Source organism: Cucumis melo, chromosome 12, assembly GCF_025177605.1.
Source record: "Cucumis melo cultivar AY chromosome 12, USDA_Cmelo_AY_1.0, whole genome shotgun sequence".
NCBI lineage: Eukaryota > Viridiplantae > Streptophyta > Magnoliopsida > Cucurbitales > Cucurbitaceae > Cucumis > Cucumis melo.
In genome coordinates, this window is record NC_066868.1 from 1,453,971 (window position 1) to 1,477,266 (window position 23,296).

At 34.3% G+C, this 23,296-nt stretch overlaps 3 protein-coding genes across 13 annotated transcripts; all 3 read left to right on the forward strand.

The window, feature by feature from the left end:
* Nucleotides 1-607: 607 nt before the first annotated feature.
* On the forward strand, nucleotides 608-8,345 carry LOC103497094 (uncharacterized). Of its 3 annotated transcripts, none has more exons than XM_008459169.3 (6): nucleotides 608-803; nucleotides 990-2,193; nucleotides 3,127-3,926; nucleotides 4,543-5,928; nucleotides 6,561-6,785; nucleotides 7,663-8,345. In XM_008459169.3, exons 2-6 carry the CDS (start codon nucleotides 1,008-1,010, stop codon nucleotides 8,005-8,007), a joined length of 3,942 nt encoding a protein of 1,313 aa, XP_008457391.2. In that variant the 5' UTR covers nucleotides 608-803; nucleotides 990-1,007; the 3' UTR covers nucleotides 8,008-8,345. The 3 variants fall into 3 exon arrangements, with proteins under 3 accessions (XP_008457391.2, XP_008457392.2, XP_050936340.1); XM_008459170.3 differs by having other exon boundaries at nucleotides 994-2,193; XM_051080383.1 differs by having other exon boundaries at nucleotides 609-803; nucleotides 1,232-2,193.
* A 1,067-nt stretch (nucleotides 8,346-9,412) lies between these two features.
* Nucleotides 9,413-16,354, forward strand: LOC103497229 (protein CHLOROPLAST J-LIKE DOMAIN 1, chloroplastic). Of its 2 annotated transcripts, none has more exons than XM_051080384.1 (10): nucleotides 9,413-9,649; nucleotides 10,225-10,321; nucleotides 10,438-10,542; nucleotides 10,865-10,942; nucleotides 11,802-11,857; nucleotides 12,537-12,594; nucleotides 13,029-13,154; nucleotides 13,287-13,382; nucleotides 15,030-15,101; nucleotides 16,007-16,354. In XM_051080384.1, exons 1-10 carry the CDS (start codon nucleotides 9,543-9,545, stop codon nucleotides 16,067-16,069), a joined length of 858 nt encoding a protein of 285 aa, XP_050936341.1. In that variant the 5' UTR covers nucleotides 9,413-9,542; the 3' UTR covers nucleotides 16,070-16,354. The 2 variants fall into 2 exon arrangements, with proteins under 2 accessions (XP_050936341.1, XP_050936342.1); XM_051080385.1 differs by having other exon boundaries at nucleotides 9,493-9,649; nucleotides 10,208-10,321.
* Nucleotides 16,355-17,696: 1,342 nt separating this feature from the next.
* LOC103497095 (uncharacterized) lies at nucleotides 17,697-23,265 on the forward strand. Of its 8 annotated transcripts, XM_008459171.3 has the most exons (9): nucleotides 17,706-18,050; nucleotides 18,152-18,356; nucleotides 20,085-20,175; nucleotides 20,312-20,457; nucleotides 20,596-20,839; nucleotides 21,140-21,244; nucleotides 21,328-21,510; nucleotides 22,204-22,405; nucleotides 22,546-23,265. In XM_008459171.3, the coding sequence occupies exons 1-9, from the start codon at nucleotides 17,840-17,842 to the stop codon at nucleotides 23,046-23,048; spliced, it is 1,890 nt and encodes a 629-aa protein (XP_008457393.2). In that variant the 5' UTR covers nucleotides 17,706-17,839; the 3' UTR covers nucleotides 23,049-23,265. The 8 variants fall into 8 exon arrangements, with proteins under 8 accessions (XP_050936345.1, XP_050936346.1, XP_008457393.2 ...); XM_051080388.1 differs by lacking the exon at nucleotides 22,546-23,265 and having other exon boundaries at nucleotides 17,697-18,050; nucleotides 22,159-22,308; XM_051080389.1 differs by lacking the exon at nucleotides 22,546-23,265 and having other exon boundaries at nucleotides 17,698-18,050; nucleotides 22,147-22,296.
* Nucleotides 23,266-23,296: the final 31 nt, after the last annotated feature.

Sequence of the window (23,296 nt, forward strand, 5' to 3'; positions counted from 1 at the left end):
AAAGAATGTCCTATATTATGTGAATAGTTTTTTCACATGGTCTCTTAGTTTTGAAATGTGCTATACTTTTATTCGTGTTTGTAGTTTGATTTTTATTTTGGCTCCTAAGTTTTAAACACTGCATTTTTTTGCTATTAAATTTCGAGCATCTTTCTTAAAACTTAAACGTGTTTATCCTTGTTTTTTCACTAAATTTATACTATGACATTTGAAGTTAATGGGGTTTAGGGTTTACTAATATAGCAAAACCTTGATTTCAAACTCACCCTCACTTTGTAATTTTATCGTAATCTTATTATTCTTTTTCAACGTAGAATATCGTTTCACTTTTCAGTTTCTCCCATTTTTCGCACCGTCATTGATCTCCGTACAAACTACTTATTAGTAAACAAAAATGTCTATAGAAATTAATTTTATTTTCTAATTATTTTAAAAAAGAAAGAGGATAGAGAGAAGAGAACAAAGAGGATTTTAAAAAGTATGAAGATAAATGGAAAAACCCAAAAAAAGAATGACCAAAATAGAATTAAGAAAAAAAGAAAAAAAAAAAAAGAAGAAAAATGAAAAAAGAAAGAAAGAGGATAAAGAGAAAAAAGAGGGTATGAAAAAGAAAAGCGCGCCTTTCCTTCGGCTACAACCTGTTTGCTATTTTGTCTCTCAACGTTCAAAAGATAGTGCCCCGAAATTCAGGATCTCTCTTATCCGTTGATCGTCAATCCAAAGCTTTTTCTAAAAATGGCGGACTCAGATTCATCCATTCGGAGAAATGCTTCTATCAATCTTCCACTTTTGTAATTTTTATCGTAAGTTCTTATTATCCTTATTATTATTTTTTGACGTAGAAGATCGTTTCAATTTTCAGTTTCCCCCATCTTTCTGCATCGTCATTGACCTCCATTGTCTTGGAGAATCCTATCTTTTCTGTTCCACTTTTCAGATTCTTTGCTATCTCTTGTGATTATTTTTTTTCTTTTTTGGGTTCCGATTAGCTAGGTTAAATCAGAGAGATGGGAATCGATGCAGAAGATATCAAATTATGCGTTTGTAGAATTGTTCATTTGTCCCTTAGGGTTAGTCATAGATTTGTACAGAAACATCCTTTTGTGTCCGGTACATTGTTGTTTCTTTTCATTTTGTACATATTTCTGCCTTCTGTTTTTAGTTTTCTGTTTTACTGTTTGCCATTTCTTGGCTTAACTGGTGTTCTCCTTGCCTTTTGGACTTCTAAAAGGTCCACAATTCGAGTTGAGAAAGTAGAAGATAAAAAGTTAGAGGTCCCCAAACAGTCGACCATCACCATTAATAGAAACCGTAGCGCTTATTTACGAAATGCAACCAGCCGGCGACAACGATTTAAAGAAAAGAGTGAAGCATGGAGAACAGAAGCTCCAATCAATGCTTCGGTAGGTAGAACGGATCGGCTGGTTGAATCAGATAACTCGAAACCATCAATCGAGGTGAAAGAAACACAATCTCCTGATTCTGGAAATAATGCATCTGCTCATTGCACATCAGTTGATAAAGATTATGAAAGTTCAAGTAAAAAGGAACCGATTTTAGGCTCAGAGTTACTAGTAAAACCTGATGTTGTGGTTTGTGATGGCTCAAGCTCTCAGACTAATAAATCTGATAGCGGTGGCGATGAGACGAAGAATGAAAGCTCGGAAGATCCCGAGGATGAGGATGAAGAAGAGGCGCACGAGGATAGGAATAAAGCTGTGGAGTGGACAGAAGATGATCAAAAGAATCTGATGGATCTTGGGCTTTCAGAGATTGAAAGGAACAGAAGATTAGAGAGCCTTATTGCGAGGAGAAGAGCCAGAAAGTCGTACAAACGGAAAAATGTAGATACTTCTCTAACAGCAGACGCTCTTCCTCAGGGTCCAGTTCCTAAAATTATCACTACAAGGAATGATCCCATGGATTTGGAAAATGGTTGTAAAGACATAGAAGGCGTACCATTGCCTGGTTCTGCTCCTTCTGTTCTATTGCCAATGAGAAATCCTTTCGATCTTCCGTATGATCCACATGAAGAGAAACCAAATCTTATGGCCGATAGCTTTCAACAGGAATTCACAGCAGCTCACCAAAAGGATTTAGCATTCTGCAGACACGAGAGCTTTTGTTTTGGACCTGCTTACCCAGAAGAAAGTGGGGCAATGGGATACCACCCCAGATATCGAAGACCTTCAAGTAAGATATTTTGTTCTTTTTTCACTTTTTGTTTTTTTATTCATCTTCTTCTTCATGAATAATTAACTACAAACTTCTAGATAAAAATTAGACAAAGTACTAACGAATGAATTTTTATGATGTTTTTGGTAGATACCAACTAATTGAAAGTAATTCTGTAGTTTATTGATGAAATGGAATCTGATTACAATGTAAATTGAATTGAGTTTCACCCAATTCAATGTCTAGGGTCTTCTTGTTCTCTTCCTCTCAAGAAGAACAAGCCAACTAACTTCTCAAATTACACATAAGACCCTTTTCCCGCCCAAATTTCTGTATTTATACTAACTCACGCTGACCTATTTAAAGAATAACAAACTACTAACAAACTTACTACAGTTTGTCTTTTATTACAGTTCTGCCACTCATACTAAACCTTCTTCTTATTCCTTCTACTATACTGAAATACTATCGGAGATCTATCAGTTTTATGGCATTGAATAAAAAGTGTTAGTGATATGTAATTAAATTTGCCTTCAACTTAAGTTTTTGGGTGAATTGGTGGTTTAATATGGTATCAGAGCAAGTGATCCAGGTAGGTCCTGTTCAAGGCTCTGCATTGTATTTGCCTTCAACCACCGACTTAAACTTTTGAATGAATCGGTGGTTTCATAAAAAGAAAATAGAAGTTAAATGGTAAATGTGATTCACGTTACTTGGGCCTCGTTTCAATCTGGTTCTAAGAGTTTTTTTTTTGGTTTAAATTTCATTTTGATTTTTGAACTATTCTATTTTGGTTTTCAAACTTTTGCATTTTGGTTTAGGCCTATGAATAGTTTCTTTCTTAACACGATACAAGTTTTTGAAGCCCCCTCCCTTTTAATTTCAAGCTGGAAAGAAAATGATGAAGGTACCACTGAACTGACTCAAAAAACTACGGCATCTTTGTTTTAGTTTCAATTGCAGATAAAGGCGAACATGACTGGCTAATTGAACAGCTATTATTTAAAGGGGACCAAGTCCCCCGCCCTGAAAAAAAACCTATTGCTGTAGAAACCAGAGGCATTCAAACTGAAGATTTACCACAAACGAAGGATGTCAATGCAGTGGAGCTTGAAAGTGATCAAGAGAAGGAGATTCCACCAGATGCTGAGAGTGAATTTGAAATGGAGCCAGAATTGATGCGAGACGGCATTAGCCAATCAAGCCGTTCGTCTTCATCAGACAATCCTGAAAATGTGATCTGTGATGATGTCAGAGTAGTTTCAAAAAACTTTGAGTCAACATTGAGCAGCGCACTGAACAAAACCTTGAACTGCAGAGTACCAAAGAGCAGAATAATAAAGGAAGCTCTCTGCGATTTTAGCCCCACGGCATTTGATAAGAACAGAATGGATGACCGTTTTTCCTATCCTGATAAAGTGGTCTGTCACACTCCAACTTACTCCATTGCTTCTGACCTGCAAGTGGAGGTCTCTGAAATTGGCTCCCCTCCGACTATTGACGGGAACAATACTGATGCAGAATCATTGAACCCTGACTGGGAAGTTGAAAAGGATGTAAGTTTTGGAGGTGAACAAGATGACATGTGTCCACTGTTGGACGGCCGGTTTAATGAGACTGTATCGGATGCACAGGAGGAAGAAGTAAAGGCATTGAGTGTCAAAGAAGCATCACCACCTAAAACTATTCAAAGTCCAATGCCAGAGGAACTGGTGGATAATCCTTCTCAAGTTGTTCCCCAAATGCCAGAGGTTGGTACTCTATCTTGATGCAATTTTGATTTTTGAATGATTTGAGATGCGCTAACCATGAATTTGGCATACCCTACTAAATTAACCAAAAGGGGCAATTGAATTTCCTACGGATATTTCAGTATTTGAGAGTGCTTTCACCGAAATTGGTAAACACTTTCGTTAGTTGATTTTATATGTGAATAATGTTATTACATCACTAGAAGTTTAATTAACAAATATATAGAATTGAAAAGATACTGAAATCATAATAGTTAACATTATAAAAATTACAAAATGGAAATAGAGAGAAATAATGAAGCATTATAAATGAATGTTGAAAACATCGTACTTCTAGTTTTGATGTACAATGTATTTTGCGACTCTAAAATCACAAAATTCATATTACAAAGAAATCTGCATGTTTTAGTTAGTTATATAAGCTTGAAATTAGAAATGCTAGTAGAGAGTTGAGATGTAGATTGTTTGATTTTTAAAATTTTATAAAATCGTAAAATACATAAAATAGAAGAAAAAAAAGACTTTACCTCTGTTCCAAAAGAGGATACAAACTTTTATAAGCATATGCTCCTTAGACTCCATCTAAACAACAAACAGCTGATTCACTTTGTTTCAGGAGTTGTCTTTTCTGACATCCGACCATGAAGAAGCAGTAAATTACATGGATGACCAAAAAAATCCAGAAGCTCCAGCCAATATGAAAAACATGGTAAAAACCAGAGAAGATGTAGATGATGGATTGGAGATGTTTATCAAACAAGAGGATAATGGAAAGGAAACAAAATCATTGGAGGAGACTTACATAAAATCTAGCAAACCTTTGAGTGATGATTCTGAGGATTCTTCTGGATGTCAAGCCCACTCGGATCATGAACATTCAGAAGAAGGAAGTAAAAGTATGGACCTAATTACTGGGAGTGGAGATATCGGTAGGGCTCATAAACATTCAGAAGAAGGTAGTAAAAACAAGGATCAAATTACCGGCAAAGGAGATCTTGGCCAGGCTCAGGAACATTCAGAAGAAGGAAGTAAAAACATAGATCAAATTTCTGGCAGTGAAGATCACGGTTGGGCTCATAAACATCCAGAAGAAGGAAGTAAGAATAAGGATCAAATTACTGGCAATGGAGATCTTGTCCAGGCTCAGGAACATTCAGAAGAAGGAATTAAAAACATGGATCAAATTACTGGCAGTGAAGATCTCGGATGGGCTCATAAACATCCAGAAGAAGGAAGTACAGACAAGGATCAAATTACTGGCAATGGAGATCTTGGCCTGGCTCAGGAAGATTCAGAAGGTAGTAGAAAAATGGATCAAATTACTGGCAATGGACATCTTGGCTGGGCTCATGAACATTCCGAAGTAGGAATTAAAAACACTGGTCAAATTACAGGCAATGGAGATTCTGTAGAGCCAAGAAATGTTGAAGAACAATTTGAGTTTATACAAGACCACAAGCATCAACCTAATGTCATGGAAGCTGAATTACAGAGTTCTAAAGATGCCTTGAAATTGACAGTAGACGAGGACTTGGGCCCTTCTGGAGCAGTGCCTCTTGTTTCCACTGACATAATGCGTTCCGATGCTTCAACAAATCAAGTAAATGATGTTCAAAGCGAATATCAGAAGTCTAATAAAGATCTTGTAGAGCCAAGAAAGATTGAAGAACCATTGGAGTTGAAACAAGACAATAAAAATCAACAATTTTTTTTGGAAACTGAGTTCCAGAATTCTAAAGATGCCTCGAAATCGACTGTAGAAGATGACTTGGTTAGTGATGTTGGAATGCCTCTTCATTCCAACGATACAATAGATTCCGTTGCCTCACAGAATCAAGCAAATGCTGTACAACTTGAATTTCAGAAGTCTGACGATGCCATGAAATCAACCCGGGGGCAAGACTCAGTCATTGAAGGAGAGCTTGTTGATACCAATGCTGGATTATATCCAGAGTATTTGATGGAAGAACAAACCCATATGGACAAAGTCTCCTCATCACAGGTTCGGTACAGAAATAATAAAATTTTCTATTGCTTTAACTTTCTAATTTTTAGTTTTATGTTATCTAAACTTATGCTTATTAGATTTACTTCTCATTTGGTAGAAAAATCTTTTGAAATTTTGCCCAAACTATTAAAACTATATCTGAAAGTTGATGGAAAAACGAAGAAAAATTAAACCAAATAAATGTGATACCAGAAATAGGAAACGCGAGTATGGATTTGAACCTTTAACCTAAAGGGAAGGTTGCAATGCAAATGCCTGTTGGTTTAGTTACGCTCATGCTGATATATACGACATTTTTTTCATTATAGCTCAAGATGAAAATTATCTTTCGGAAGAAACGTCCATGATGCACTTCTTCCTAAAAGTCCTAAAGAGACTCTCAAGTGTTTTTAGAATTTTCAAAATCACTTTTGACAAAAATTTAGAACGTTCATCGTTAGCTTGTACTTTTCACCCTCCTAAATGTCATTTCAAACTTTCCATTAACCACTCTGAACTCACCCTCACTGAACACAATCACTTACGCTGTTCTTTACAGGTTTCTTTTTCAAGTGCATATTCAAGGTACATTGGGAATGTGATTGTTATTTTGACTTCTATATCTTAATTTTTAATTCATTTAACAGGATTCCATTGTGAAGAATAGCCCAAAAACCAAGGAGGAGGAAGGTAATAAACCAGCTGATTCCGTCAAAGGTGAAAATGAGTTCATCAAAGACCTTTCAGAACAAGGTGAAAAACCCAACTTGGATGCCAAAGATGAACCTGTAAAAACAGATCAGAATTTGAGCTCTCCAAACTCAGAACTCAATGTCGATTTGAAAATCTCAGAAATCACCATTCAAGAAGAGGTAATTCTTCCTTTGGTCTCCACATTCTATTATCTTTCATTTCTGATAAATAATTTTTGATTAAAATATCAATGCCGACAACAAAATTCAGACCTCAATTCTAGGAAGAAATTGCATAAAATATCCATAAAAATTATGGAAATCAGAAATTCTTAAAAACTATAGTCAAATCAAATCTTATTTTGGTTACCTTCTATTCGTATTTTAGTTTTAGAACTTTCTACGAATCTTGTTTTATAGAATATCTTAGTCTTATGAACTATTTATGAGAAACTTGACAGTCATACACACATGTTTTATACTTGGCTATTAGAACATTTCTTGAACAAGTACGTTCATATAAGAAGTGGCTAAACTATGGCTGAAGTGAGTGATTATATTGTAATTTGAACAATATTTTAAAGATAAAAAATTTATAATTATTTTTTTAAATCTATACTTTGAACTTAAATGGTATTAAATACTATAAACTCTCTTAACTTGTTTTATATTTACTTCAATGGATGTTAATTATATTATTGTACTAGTATTCTACTTCAAATAAAAAACTATTATAAAATACTTTATTTATTGGTTTCTTAGAGAAATAAGAAACATACATAATTATCATACATGTTTATATTGTTAGTTCGTAAAAACTGAAAAGCAAAATACGAGCATGTTACCAAACAAGTCCTACAAGTAAAGTAATATTTAAACATAAAACATGTGAGGAAGTTACATATCTCTATTATTAGTATTCATAATCATCTAGGAGATAAATTCTTATTCTCCTTGCTATTTTTTTCCATTATATATTAAGAAGTATTAGTGAATCTCTTATGTGTTTACTATTCATCAGCTAATGCATATACTTCTAATTTGAACATGTTGATAGGTAGCAGCTAATTACCCTCTAGCAGAAATCACAACCAAAGAAGTTGAAGTTGAAACTGAACCAACACCCATCATTATTGTAACCAACTTGGAAAATGTTGGACAGAATAGAATTGAACATGAATCTCATGAATTCAACGAACAGGAATCCAATATTGTTAAGGATAAGGACCTGGAATTTGACAAGGACATGGAAAGTTACTCCAAAGACTTGAATGGGAATGAAGCTGAAGGCAGCAACCCCTCCAAATTAAGAGCAAACGTAACGGGCCTAGAAAAGCCCCCGGATTTGGCCCATCAAAGCCCACTACATTCTTCTTTGACTGCAGATAAAGGATCCTTCTAATACGGTGGCTATGGAGTTGGGAGGTTTGTTATTTTGTAGGCTTTTAGCAAACCTCATAAAAGGAAGAAATTACTTAATTAATTTCTTTTTTCTTCCGGTTGTTTTTTAAGACTGAAGTTACTGATTAGTTGTGTATAAGTATAACCAAAACTAAATGTAATTAATAGTCTAATGATTCTTAAAACCATGTTTGATGATGGTTTTGATGTGTAATCTAAGACTCGTTAGAAACATTATTGTACGGTAACTATTTAGTTACATATTAGATTGCATTCATTTGGTGCATTCTACTTAATTGTACGATATTTTTTATATCTTATATGACAAACTTTGGTTGACTTCTTTTCTTAAAAAAGAAAATATTTTATGTGTGATTAGAGTAAGATGCATAAAGATGAGTGCAACTTAGAATGCACTCAAGTATTGTTCTTATTTTATTTTCTTTTGCGAATTTAATACAACGTGGTTTTGGGTGAGAACTTTTGATTCTTCGTTCTTCTTAGATAGTTAATATAGTCTTCTTAGTAGGTTTATTTTTCTACAAACGTTTTTTTATATTTAATCAAATGTGTAAGGAGAATTTGAACTTTCAACTATAACAAAAGTGCAAATAACTAATTAGTTATATTCATGTTAACTTATATTTTCCTACAGAAGTGATTAAATTTCCGATAGATATTCATGTTAATATGTAGGATTAAATTTGGATTATGGAAATTTTGAACTTTCTATTTTTTTTTTCTCTTTTATTGTTATTATTTTCCACAACTGATTTTACCCACTACACAGTCTAATCATAGGAGACAACTACTAAACTTATTAATTGCTTAGCAAAGTACTAATGTTAGAATCATTCCTTTATTAAAAGTTGTTCTTTTTGCACGACTTTTGAATCCTATAACTTTTAATATGAGTTAATAGAATCATATTTGTACCATATCTACGATCATTGTTTGTTAGGATATATAAAATAGTCTTAGAATTTAAATAAAATGATTTCAAAACTTATAATTTAAAATTGTTGTAAATATACAAAATTGAAAAAAATGCATTTAAAATTTCGCGTTTCAATAGTAGATAAAAAAGAAAAGAAAATTAAGAACTTAGCATTAGAAGGTTTATCTATAGTCAATTGAAAACTAATAAATAACGGTACCAATTATATAATTTACTTTTGATTTCCATGAAATCGTACACAAGTTTGAGTATTTTGGGTAGATTTTTTTAAAATACAAACATGATTTAAAAACCTTCCAAAATTTAAAATTATTATATTTCTTACTGTAGCCAACAATAGAATTCATGTAAAATTTATAATTGATTTTATTTCTTTAGGGGATAAAATTCATTTGAAGTCTATTATAAACGGAGATTAGTCAATATTTTGAGATTTCAAATAGAATGATATGTTGGAGGAAGTGAAAATGAAAGGGGCAATCGCATAATTAAGGATAAAAATCAGAACTATAATAAAACAATACACAGTTTCGAACCCCTTCGTCTCTCTCGCTCCGCCTTCCACACAGAGCTCAACAATGGCGTTAGCAGTCTCCAACATCTTCCACTGCCCTAAACTTCGCCTTTCTCAGAGGCAGTTTCATTCCAAATTCTCCGTCTTGCAGCTACGGTCATCTTCAATCAGGTAATGGATATGGCGATAACGATTATCGACCTCAATTTCTGTGGACTTTTATGCATTTTACTCCTTCCGTCGAGTTTGGTTGCTGAGAAAACCTCCGAAAGTGAATAGACAATAATTACGCAATGTAGAAACAACGACAACATCGAGTTTTTTTTGTTGGAATTTAGCTGCTATCCTATTTCATTTCGTGAGCTTATCCTGTTTCTCAATGGAAGAGGTTATCTGGAAAAAAAAAAAATCTTATTAGCTAATGTTTCTGTTGAATTTCGAATTTTTTTTCATCTGCTGAGTAACTGGAGGGAGTGGGAAACTTAGTTTGATGATACTCGATAGAGTGCTCTTGAAAAGTTATATGTATGCTGAGAGGCGAGAGCTTAGGTGATGTGCGAGTACAACATGAAGGCTAGAGGATGTTAAATTTTCATGTCTTCAATTTTCACTTGTGGAGATCAAAAAAAGTTGGGAAGTCAATGGATGATGTGCATACTACGTATCAATTTTTTTGGAAACATTAGTGCACTTGATGCTTCATTATTTCAACGATTAATCATAACACAGGGAGTTGAATATATCAGATTAAGAGAGATATCGCGAGAGAGAAGGATGATTATTTGTTCAGCGGCATCTGCAGCAGGAAGTTCTAATCCAGACAGTGACTTCAACCCGTATGAGGTAGTTAAACTTGTATCCATTTTGCAGCTCTTGAAGGGTTTACTTGAAAGTGGCAGGGTTATGGATTCTATACTATTGTTTTTAATAACTTTTTTTTGATGTTTCTATCATATTAGGTTCTAGGTGTAAACCCAATTGAGGGGTTTGACATGGTCAAAGCAGCATATACTAAAAAACGCAGGGAGGCTGAGCGGATAGGCGATGAAGCAACTGCAGCTAGAGTATGTCACCTTCACCCCTTTTCCATCTCTCTTGGTGACCGGAGTCTTTCTATAGGCATGAATTTAGGTATAATATCTGAAGTTCATCAAAAAATCATCACTTCAGACTAATGATGATGCATTGGTTGTTTGGTAGGATTTTGTTTTTTATGTGATGGATTATCAGTTAATGTATATATAGTGCATACCTGGTTGTACGATGCAGCATCCATTTGTATGCTAGTGGGTGTCTTTGCTGAAGTAGCTCTGTTTTGCGATAAATTAATGAGCTTCTGAGCACTTGAGTTCTAGATTCTTACCGCAGTAAACATGAAATTTCCAGCTCGAGAAGGCTTATGACAAAGTCATGATGGCACAGTTCACAAATCGGAAGAAGGGTGTCACTTTTGGCTCAGTGAAGGTACGCTCAGTAGATACAACAGAATCAATGAAAATGTTAGTATCTTGTTTTTAATTGGGCTTCAGGTAGGTTACCTTTAAAAGCCACATAATTGTTAGGTCTTTACTAACAAATGAAAGTAAATATTTAGTTTTCTCAACTTAGAGTCCAAAATGTTGCATCTTCTTGTTTTTTCTTTTGATTTTATCAACAGTTGTATGTACTTGTTAATTGCGTCTAATTCAATTATGCATGCCGATTATGAAGATGAGTAGTTTCCATTCCCACCCCTATCTTCTCTCTCTCCTCTCCTGTATCTATATCTATTAAATTATTAGTCATACATATCTCCGTAGCAAGCAGTTCACATTTTTTCTTCCCAAGTTTGTAAGACCATTTCTGCAAAAGGAGACAAATTGTCTTTCAAGCTTGTTTTGAACCCTCTCCACGATGAAAATAGAGATATGATAATTTGAAAGCTTTCCATCTCTGCATGGGACTGTTTGGAGAGTTGAAATGTAATTAGGATTATTAGAATTAGAGAAGTGTCGGAAAGCGTGAGTAATAAAAAAATGGAATGGAAACAAGAACATGAAACATGAAAATAGTGGAAAAGAGGGTTTGTGAAAATTGTTGGAATGAAATGAGTTTTTTTTACAATCCCATCCCATTATGGGCCACCAAACACCCCCAAAAAGTTTTGTTGTATCCTTTTCAAAAAAGGAAAAAAATAATTATGTGCTTATTTTCATGCTCATTCTAATTTTAGTAGAGTAAATAGTACTATAAACTTTGTATGGCTTATGTTGTGTTCATTGTTGAGATTAATATTCTTATCTGATAGTTGTAAATCTTTTTGATAGTTCTTTTGAAAACGCAGGTTTCTAAGGACATCAAGTATGCTGACAACCAACCAATTGTGCCATGGGGGCCAAGGTCTGAATTTTTCCTAGCATATTAATATCATGGAAGTTCTGAAGTTGAAGTTGGCTTATTATTCTTTGCTGACGTTAGATGTACTTTTGGCTGTACATGTTTTTTAGTAACCTGCCTATCTGTTACCACTGAGAATAGATGCTGAATTTTGTTTTTATCCCTAATTCTCAAATTTCTTCCTCTACACAGATTTAGATTTATATGTCTTTAGGAGTTGATTTTTTTTCTCTATTATGAATTCCCAAATTCTCTAGTATGGATTTGACCATTCTGGCTTTTGTCTGTAGAGTCACAGTCTTAAACTTCAACCAATTTTCTTTTACAATTTCAAGATTTCCATTTTCAGATGATTAAAGTATTTATGTACCCCGCACTTTAATCTTGTCCACAGATAGAACTCAGAAGTTTGCTGAGGTCAATGTATATGTTTAAATCTCACTATTATTCATTTTTATTAAGCGTGAATATGTTTTCTAATAATATCTATGTGTGTGTATCATATGCCAAAAATAAAGGAATTGCTTCATATTTTTTTTTCAGTTAATAACATCTTCTATAGATATGCATCATTAGACGTAGATTCATATTTTTTTTAATACCTCATGGCTCGTATAGTGTGCATAATGCTTCTTGTTCCTCTTAGAAAAACTTTTGTTTCTGATATCAAGTGCATCTTCAGGTCTTCCAAGTCCAGCCCAAGAGATATGCAAATCAACATGGCAATATCTGCTGTATTTGTAAGTAATGAATGACGGTTGATCATCTGCGTCTTCATTTCATTACTTGGTGTTTGTTTCTCCTTTGATTTGACAATGCACCAATAGTGTATGTTTTTTGTACTAATTCTTTTTCTTTCTATGTTGAGCAAAATAATAATTTGCACATGTGCAAGTTGTTTTGTGGAAGTAGAAATATCTTTTGACATTATTTGGCTTGAAGGTCGTAACACAATAGACAACTTTGCTTTAGTGTGATTGTGAAATTAAGAAAAATCTGATCTCAACTTTGCCATCTTTATGGTATGTTTCACATGACATCTTTTTCTTCCTCATAAGTCTGAGTGACTTGATCATTTAGTCCTTGTTAATTTTTAAGGGAGCAAATAAAGTTTATGGCCATTGGTACATTTGTGATTGATGAAACTTAATTTATATATTTATTTTTTCTGCAGACTGCTTGGGTCCTTATCAAACGCGCTGCTGAATATAAACCTCTACAGTTCTTGGCATTTGTTTTTGTTTATCGGATTTTTGAAAAGCTGAAAGCTTTTGAACCAGCTGTATCACCTTCTTTTACAGTACGTCAAAAAGGAGCACTTCTTTTTCTTTTTTCCAATGTCACATACAGAGAATATGGAGCATGTAGCCTAATACTGTAACAATTGTTTCAATTTGTGTTGTGTACCCATTTATGATACTTATATGTGCAGGAAGATGGTGAAGATTCAGGACGAGGTATACGGATGGGAAAGCGGTTGCTTCGCTCTCTTGCATTAGTGTTTGGATGTATTGCTGTCATCTCTTTGGTACTTCATCTTTGCCCTACTCATTTCTGCTCAGTGTCCATGAACTAAAATGATCGCTTCTATGACCCATGCTAAGTTCTAGCTTTGTAGTGATGTGCAATCACTAGTTTTGACGAGCCTAATAGCCCTTGTTCTCTTAAAATACTAGAAACATCTCAACCAGAAAATGAAAGAAAAGGAAAAAAAAAAAAAAAGATAAGGAAAGCATAAGAATAATTGACCAGGTTCAGGTGGCTATTCTTGGAGAAAGAAATTAATAATTATATATACAACTATAGTTTAGGTGTCTCTTGCTGAATATTTTCTAGTCAGCCAAATTTGTGTCTTGATATCTCCACTGTTGCTGGATAAGTTCAAGTTTTCATTTGTTTTTTCTGGCAAGTTATGCTGGTTATTCTGCTAAGTGCGGAGTGGCTGATTTATTGTAAAGGACCATAATTTTCAGGAAAACAACAGAAAATGCATTATTAAGCTGTAGTAAACCTTCAACTTGGTAAAAATAGAGAAATCAGATTTCTGGCTCTAAAAGGAAATTGAATGATGGAACATTCAAAGTTGCTTGTCAACTTAATGGATGTATTAAGCACAACATTCTTACTTGATTGTGAAAATCAACTCTAGAAAATTCTTGTATTTTCCAACTGCATTTCTAGCGTTTGTACTTTATATTGAGCTGATTTAATTTTAACAATCATGTACAGTTTTCATGGTGGCGTTTGGTCGCAGGAAATGGGATGCCAATGCATATTTGATTGATCGAAATGTGTTGTCTGGATATTTGATGTCTATGAGTCTTGAAAGAAACCGTGATTATTCTGCATATATATTTTTTCTTTTTGTTTAAGATAAGAAACCCCAATCATCATAGGTTGGTTTAGTCGTAAAAAAGGAGGCATAGTCTCAATAACTGACCAAGAGTTCATGGGTTCAATTCATGGTGGCCACCTATCAAGGAATTAATTTCTCACGAATTTTCTTGATATCCAAATGTTATAGGGTCAAACAAGTTGTTTCGTGAGATTAGTCGAGGTGCGTGTAAGCTGACTCAAACACTCACGGATATAAAAAAGAAAGATAAGAAACCCCAAAGAATTATGTTCCACAAAGGAGCAACCAAGGGCTGGGGTATTGAGAAATGCTGTACAAAGAGGGACTTCTTCTAATCATTAATAATCATGAAGTGCCCATAAATATTATTATAAAATAAGTTTGAATGTAAGGAAATCCACCAAGAAGCCACGTTATAAACAAAAATTACTTAAAAAAATACAAAAGGATGACTTATCTTCAAAGGTTGCATTCAATTTCTTCGAAAGAAGCCATGAGAGAACTAAAGGATGCTCGTAGGGTAGAAATCCCACAGAAACCTCCAAATGTGTAAGGACTGAATTCTCCGGATCCTAGCATCAGAGAACATTGGGGTATCTTTGCATTGTCATGTAACAGATATATCTGAATGTCATTCTTATGGACTTCTTGGATGAAAAAAATAGGGCTTTAGGGTTTTATTATGGCTTGCTTGGCTCTTTATATTAGACACAAGATCTTCAAAATCTAATTTTCTTCAATTCTTTTTTTGTTGTTATTTCTATTATTTTCTGTTTTTCATTCTCTTGTAGCGTAATTATTTTGGTTAATTTTTTGCAGGCATATACTGGTGTCTTGAATTTCATTGAGTTCATGGGCGGTTACATTCCCGTATTCTTGTACAATAACCAGGTACTAGCATTTTTTATTATACTAATCTCTATGCATCTTCCGTTGTGCCTATTGTAAATCTTTAACATAAAAACAAAATTTACTTCAATAGAAACGTACTAAGTTAACAGTATTTGAAAATTTAAAAGAAGATATTTAGTTGGCTATGACCGGAGGAGGAAGATTTCATATTATTATTTTAAGATCGATCAATAAATAAGGATTCAGTTATAAATCTCATTTTTTTTCTCCCATATTTCTGGATCTAAGTGTTTTTAAGAGTCGTGTTTTAAGTCATATCCAAGTCTTGTCCAATTAAATATTCTTTTTCAGCCATGTTTTTTTGTGTGTCGGACAAATGTCCGAAGCATGTTCAAAAGTATCCATGCAAACGTCTATCTAACACAGACACTTCAACAAAACCAACAAAAGTTACGAAATTAATCACCTATTAGAACTGAACTACCTCAAACTAGAAGATAACTAATCATGTGGATTTGATTCGGATGGTTTTTTGTCATTATTTTTCTCTTTTTGTTTTGAATCCCCATTATTGTCTGCGTAACCAGAAATGGACCGACCTTGTAGTATTTCAGTATCAATCTCAGAACTGCTGTAATATATGTCTTTCATGAGAGAAATTAGTGTATGTTCACTCAAGGGCGGATTTAGTTAAGGCCCGGGGACTCAAGCCTCCCCTCAACTTTATGCTCTTTATAACAAACACACACATATATATATTACAAACTGCCATAATATCAAAACTACTAGTTAGTCTAGTGGTAAATCTGTCTACGAGTCCTCTTTAGACTCAGATTCAAGTCTCAATCTTTACATTTTTTAAAAACTTTTTTATTTAAAGCTTGGCCAGATTTATCGCTTGGTACATTGAGAACTTGATGTACTGTTTAATTATGCATTCACAGGAACTATTGGTCACTAGTTCATCGGCTCTCATGCTGTACATCATGGCATCTTACTACAGATGATGTTAAACCAGCATGTACCATTCAATCTTTTGCACCCTACTTTTGAAGGAAACGATTTTGATATATTCTTGATTTGGTAATCTAGTTTTGTAAAATGAGGAAACAATACTGATGTTGTTATTGAGGAAATGTAATTCTAGCTTTAGAAATTTTATGTGCTATGGGATATATGTTAGCTATCATCATATATAAAGAGGTCGCTATCTCAATTAGCAAATGTGATATTTATTGAGGTGGAAAACAAAGAACAAAGTTGATGAAGTTGCAGTTATCTCAGTTGGTTAATTTTGGCTTATTTGATATCATCATTTAATGCACACACAAATCTCATCACGTCACTCTTGCTTCATGTTTGGTCTGAGCTGACTTGCAAAAGAACTCATGTTGGTGTGGTGTTGAGTAGAGTATACTCTGATACATAAGTTAGTATATGGGTGTTTTGTTTCACAAAGCACGCAAAAGATTACTTATGTCTCGAAAGAACGGAATGAGACTATATATATAGTCTTCTTGATATATTTGCAGTGTTGGCAGTCTTAGTGGGTATGCTTGTGAAAGTTGCAGAGTTTGGGTCAAGTATAATTGTACGAGACCATATTTTCCTACTTTTAGATATGCGACAACTAGGGTTTACTTGAGTTTCAGCCCACTCCAAGGGCACGGGCATAGGCCTCAGCTAGGACAGCCCCTACAATGATCCTTTGGTGAGCTTGCCTAAGGTCTCCTGGTCGGTTCGTCAATCTTAAGAGAGATCTTTTATTTATGGGTGGTGTACTTATTTAGTAGATTCTGCCGGCCAAGATTGTGTTGAGGTTTTTTGTCTAATTTTTAAATCGTTTCTTATTATAATATAATTTTAAAACCAAAATGCATTTTTGACTATTTTCAAATGTAACAAAAAGAAACTAACATATTAATAAAATATCACAATAGATTATAATAGATTACTAATTGTATCTATCCATATTATTATAAACATAAATTTATATATATCATATCATTGTATTTTAGTGTATTGTAAATATTCAAAAAAGTTTCGTAGTTTAATACAGGTAAAACAGATACAAACCTTTATTTGGGTTAAGACTTAACCCTTTTATCACGAGACAAGAGAAGTTCTTGAACCAATCGAAACTTCTTGAAATTGGAGAAATGAGTGAGACATGCGATGGAAAGGCCATACTACTTGAAGAGAATTTCATAATATTAAAATTTAAAAGTTTAAATATAATAAAATAAAAATTTAAATAGCAAAAAATAAAAGTAAAAGTTAATGTTTAAAACTAATAATGATTGGTTGTGTCTGTCCGACCCTTATCTTCATCGAAAAGCTATCAAATTGTCAGTCCCTATAGATCCGATGGCAGCATTTGTAATTAGTTGGGTCAAAAAAATGCCAACTTTACCATTAATTACTAAAGGCTATGTTTAAATCATTTGTTTTCTATATATATATTTTTATTAATTTACTATTTTTTTTAAATACATAAAAAAATCTAAAATGAAAAAAAAAAGATATTTTAAAAAATATAACAAAGTGAAAAGAAAAAACCAATTTCGAAAAAAAAAAAATGCCTACGGTGGAAAGAAAAAAAATTGCATGCATAATTCATAAAAGGAAGATGATGTAAAGAATGGGTAAACCTCTGATATTATTTTCGAATTGAAAAGTGGGTAGTGAACTGACAAAGTCCTTGGCTGACTATTGGCGCCTTATATTAGAAAAGCTCTGTCTGGACAATCTTCTTTCCCGAATTTTCATTCACATTTATGAATTTCATTGGGTGTTCTTGTCTAAGCTATAGCTCAGAGACTGCAAAAATGGAGGCCACCGATTGTATCTATAAGAATTCTAGCGCACCCATTGAAGCTCGGATCAAAGACCTTCTCTCCAGGATGACTTTGAGGGAAAAAATCGGCCAAATGACCCAAATTGAGCGTACTGTGGCCACTCCCTCTGCCCTTGGAGATTTCGCCATTGGTACTTTCTTTGATTGCTAATTGAATTCCATGTAAATTTTTTTCTTTTGTTCTTCAATTTCTTTGGATGATTGTTGTGGTTTGTGGCTGATCGGTTTGCAGGGAGTGTTCTCAATTCCGGTGGAAGTGCACCTTTCCGTGGAGCTTTGTCGTCGGATTGGGCCGATATGATTGATCGGTTCCAGTATTGGGCGATTCAGTCGCGTCTTGGAATTCCGATTATATATGGGAGTGATGCTGTTCATGGCAATAACAATGTTTATGGTGCTACCATTTTTCCTCACAATGTTGGCCTTGGTGCCACCAGGTTAATAATTAAAGGGTTTTAGTACGGATGACCTCCCAAATGAAATCGGACTTTTTTTTAGTAATTATGTTGTCTGACTTGTTAAATTAACAGAGAGCAACTCCGAACACTGCATTTTGGTTGGGATCCCACTCTCGCTCCTTAGTCTTAGGTTTTCTCGTCATTTACTCTCTCTAGCTTTGCTCTTGATATTTTCAACCTTTTGAGAGTCAAAAGTAAGCATAAAAGGCGAGATTTAAAGTACTGAGAGTCGAGAGCCCAACATGATTGCACTATAAGGTGGTTCGATTAATTTATGCGGATGAAGAACTAAGCGAAAGGTAAAAGGAAATTTAAGTTTCAAGAGGTGTTCAGATTCCATTTTGGGCAAAAAAAAAAAGTTTGGGTTGTACAATAATCTCATAAGATTTTCTTTTTAGTTTATATTTGATTGGCATGCATTAAACTTAGGTGAATAGGATCCTAAGTACTTAAATACTAGGTGGAGTTAACCCCATGGAATCAAGTTAACCCCATGGAATCAAATTAACAAGTCTGAAGTTAATAAGCTTATGTTTGGGTGTAGAGGATTGAGTTTCGAGCTCTTTCGATAAATGTGAGAAGTATAAAAAGATAAAAAATTAGAATTACTAGAAAGATGTGCAAATTCAATATTGTTTACTATTTAATTTAGGTTGTTTATACCAACTTAAAAATTTTAGTAGGCAAGACAAGGCCCCAGAGTTGGATCTTGAGCTTACACTCATTTTTGTGTACGCACTCAATTCTCCCACCATGGTTTGCCACCACATAGCAAACTTTTTTTCCTTTCTTATTTAATGTGATTGGAGAGGCACCCGTGTTTGCTATTATTGTATTTCCAGTTGGACTTTGGAAAGTACGATCAATTGCCTTGGGATGTACAAAGAATTGAGAAAAGGTAAATTGGCTAGCAGTTGAATTGTATTCTTTTGCTTAATTGACGTGATGAAGCTGCTATTCTATAGCAATCTGAAATCTCCAACTTGTGATTCTCCCTATTGACCTTTTTGGCTCTTCGAGATGAGAGATTACATATGCGGGCAAAGTTCATAGTACTACAGTCATTAAAATATTATAATTTTCTTTGTCTCACGTAATTGTTAAATGTTTCTTTTACGGGAAACGATGGAGCCCATTACTACCAGAGTACTAGAAAATGTTCTATACATGTAACAGTGCCAACTATATTTTGGGCCTTTTGGGATGGCTTCAAAAGGAAAAATCACTAACTAAATGCTTCTCTTAAAAAACCCCCTGATCGCTTTTTAGCTTTTCTAGAAATTTCAAGTCGACTGATGATTATCTCAGAAAACACTAAGATTACAAGTTTGGAAAGTGCAAATCTAGAGAAAAAAGAAGCACCTTTAACCCTGTCAAAATCTTCCCAAGCTCACCTTTAGTGCAAACCAAAATTGATTTGGCACTGCCCAAGATTACTGAAGGAATACTAACACTGTCTATATTAGTATTGATCAGCTTCTTTTGTCAGGGAAGAAAACCGAACTTAGATATTGAAGTAATGAAAGACTTTTTCCTATGTTACTGAACTGTTGAGAAATTCATATGCTGGCTCATTTTATTCTTAAAAAAACTACAGAAAAATTTAAAATGCCAACTTCGAAATCTCCTCTCTCTTTCAAAGTTTTTTTTATTGTTCTTTTTCTTCTGGCTTTACCAGAATCTCAGTGTAATTTAAATGGATGATAGAGATGCTGATTTGGTTAGAAGGATTGGGACAGTAACAGCTCTTGAAGTTAGAGCCAGTGGTGTTCACTATGCATTTGCACCTTGTATTGCTGTAAGTAATTATATATAACAGTATATTGTGTTTATGTGTGTGTGTATATATATATATATAGTATAATGTGCTATGATATTCTCTTTGTGTGTATTATCAGAGTGCAAGATGTATTCACTAGAAATGATTATGTCAGGTATCCAGAGATCCTAGATGGGGAAGGTGCTATGAGAGTTACAGTGAAGATACTGAAGTTGTTAGAAAAATGACTTGTCTAGTTGAAGGGTTGCAGGGGAAACCACCTGCAGGATACCCAAAGGGCTATCCATTTGTAGCTGGAAGGTACAGAGAAAGTTTATCCGTATTTCTTTTTCATGCTTCATTGATTCCACTTATTATGATAAGGATAATTAGTCTGCGTAAACTTGTTTTGTTTTTTAATTATCTTGTTCTTAGATTCTTTCTTTCTGTTTACCTCAGAAATAATGTAATTGCATGTGCAAAACATTTTGTTGGAGATGGGGGAACTGAAAAAGGTTTGAATGAAGGAAATACCATTGCATCTTATGATGAGTTGGAGAGGATCCATATGGCTCCTTACCTGGACTGTATAGCTCAAGGAGTTTCAACTGTCATGGCATCTTATTCTAGCTGGAATGGACGTCCGCTTCATGCTGACCATTTTCTGCTGACACAAATTTTAAAAAATAAACTTGGGTTCAAGGTGCATTTGAGAGTGATATTTTCTGCCACTTATTTATTGTGTTTGAACTTGTTAGACCCAAATTCTTTGTAAGATTCTTAAATCACTGATTGACTCAAAAACTTGAGTTGATGGATGAAGAAAAATTTAAAAGATATGTATCCTCATAGTGAGAATAGTACAAGATCTGTTTAACGTGTACATGAATTTGTAATTATTCTAAGAGTTGTAGCTATCTTAGAGATTATATTTTTCCTCTATGGTTTTGATTTCTAGTATGGAAAATGGCTGTAACATTTGTGTTGGTATTACTCGATGCAGGGTTTTGTTATTTCTGATTGGCAAGGACTTGATCGGCTAAGTAGACCAAGAGGCTCAAACTATCGGTTGTGCATTTCTGCAGCAGTTAATGCTGGAATAGACATGGTGGATTTAAGGCCTAAACTATGAATTCATTTTTTTTATTGTTTACTTGAGTTTTGCATTTAAAGAGTGAAATTGATATGCAGGTTATGGTGCCCCTTAGATACAAACAATTTATCAAGGACTTGCTATTTCTGGTTGAATCTGGGGAGATTCCAATGACAAGGATTGACGATGCTGTTGAACGAATATTGAGAGTGAAGTTCGTTTCTGGTGTTTTTGAACATCCTTTCAGTGATAGATCATTGCTAGACGTGGTTGGTTGCAAGGTAAGTTTCCGACCTCTGTTGTAGTCTATATCCTTAAATGAGACAGCTTTTCTTACTCTCTACTAGTCAAATATAAATCTCGTTCATACCATTAATCAAATCGATTCAAGTTGGCCACTTTTTGCTTCATTCACGTTCTTCTGATACATCATGTGTTCTATTCATTTGCTTATTCAAACAATGGAATGCAAGGGAAAACATTAGACACTCAATTGTCATGTGTCCTTTCAGATATTTGTGCTATATTGTGCTTACTTTAAAAGTAGTCCTTTTTTTTTTTATTTATAAATATTCATGATGCAATGTATCATTTTAAGATTCTTTGTTTTATCATCTATAAGTAGGTGTTAAAGCGAGACACACATTAGGTTCATGCGTTGTGTGGAAGCCCCAAGGTCCAAAGCCCTAGGCGTTGGGGTTTTTTCCATTATTTTCCAAAAAAAATAATAACAACTAGAGTTGTTTTCATTATTAAAAAAAAAAGAAAATTATTAAGCCTAAATGCAAACTTCCTATTTTTCTTTTTCATATTCGATACTCTTTTCAACTTTGTTTTCTCCTTTTTGTGTAGTATTTTTATTTAGTGTATCACAAATAAAGGTTCATCATTTTTTTCTGCTCACCTTCTGATTGAAGCCCCACCCATAGAGGCTATTGGGCTTCAGCTTTTAAAAAACACCGTCTTCCCTTCAGATTCATCGAGATCTAGCGCGAGAAGCTGTTCGCAAGTCGTTGGTTCTTTTGAAAAATGGCAAAGACCCAACAAAACCGTTTCTACCGTTAGACATGAAAGCCAAGAAGATTCTTGTAGCTGGTTCACATGCTGATGATCTTGGATATCAGTGTGGAGGGTGGACCATATCTTGGGATGGGATGACTGGCAGAATCACAATTGGTATATAACTTAATCGATCATTTCTCAATCAGATTTTTTTTTAATTCGTAGTACAGCCTGGGAATAAGAGGACCTAAGCCTTTGATCTCTTGGTCGGGTATATGCTGGTAGCTCAACTTAGTGATTGTTATCTTTGTTAGGTACTACCATTTTAGATGCAATCAAAGGAGCAGTTGAAGACCAAACAGAAGTAATTTATGAGCAAAATCCATCAGCGGTCACCTTGAACGATCAAGATATCTCTTTTGCCATTGTGGCTATTGGTGAAAGTCCTTATGCCGAATTCACTGGCGACGACTGCAAGCTTATGATACCCTTCAATGGAAATGACATTGTAAAAGCAGTTGCTAGCAAAATCCCCACTTTAGTGATTTTAATATCCGGAAGACCTCTAGTTTTAGAGCCAACTGTAATGGAGAATGCTGAAGCTCTCATTGCTGCTTGGCTTCCTGGAAGTGAAGGAAACGGAATCACTGACGTTATCTTCGGAGATTATGATTTCACTGGCCGATTACCCGTTACATGGTTTAGAACAGTAGAGCAACTCCCAGTCCATGCTGAAAATAATTTGCAGGATTCATTATTCCCTTTCGGGTTCGGGTTATCGTATGATAAAAGAGAAGTCTCCTCAGTAATTACATGAGCTAAGCATGAACTGATTTGAGTCCGCAGATGTGTTCGAGAAATTGGCTGCCTTTCCTTGTTGTTGGGCACTTTTCCACTCATCTCCCATTCTTGTAATTGGTATTAGTGCACCCTGACTCAGATTTCTCTTGGAATCATGTATAGAGTTTGTAAAATAAAAGATGTTATTTGTATAATAAACATGATGCCAATAAATAAATATTACTTTGGCAACCTTTCTTAGAATAAAACAATCCTAAACGATTA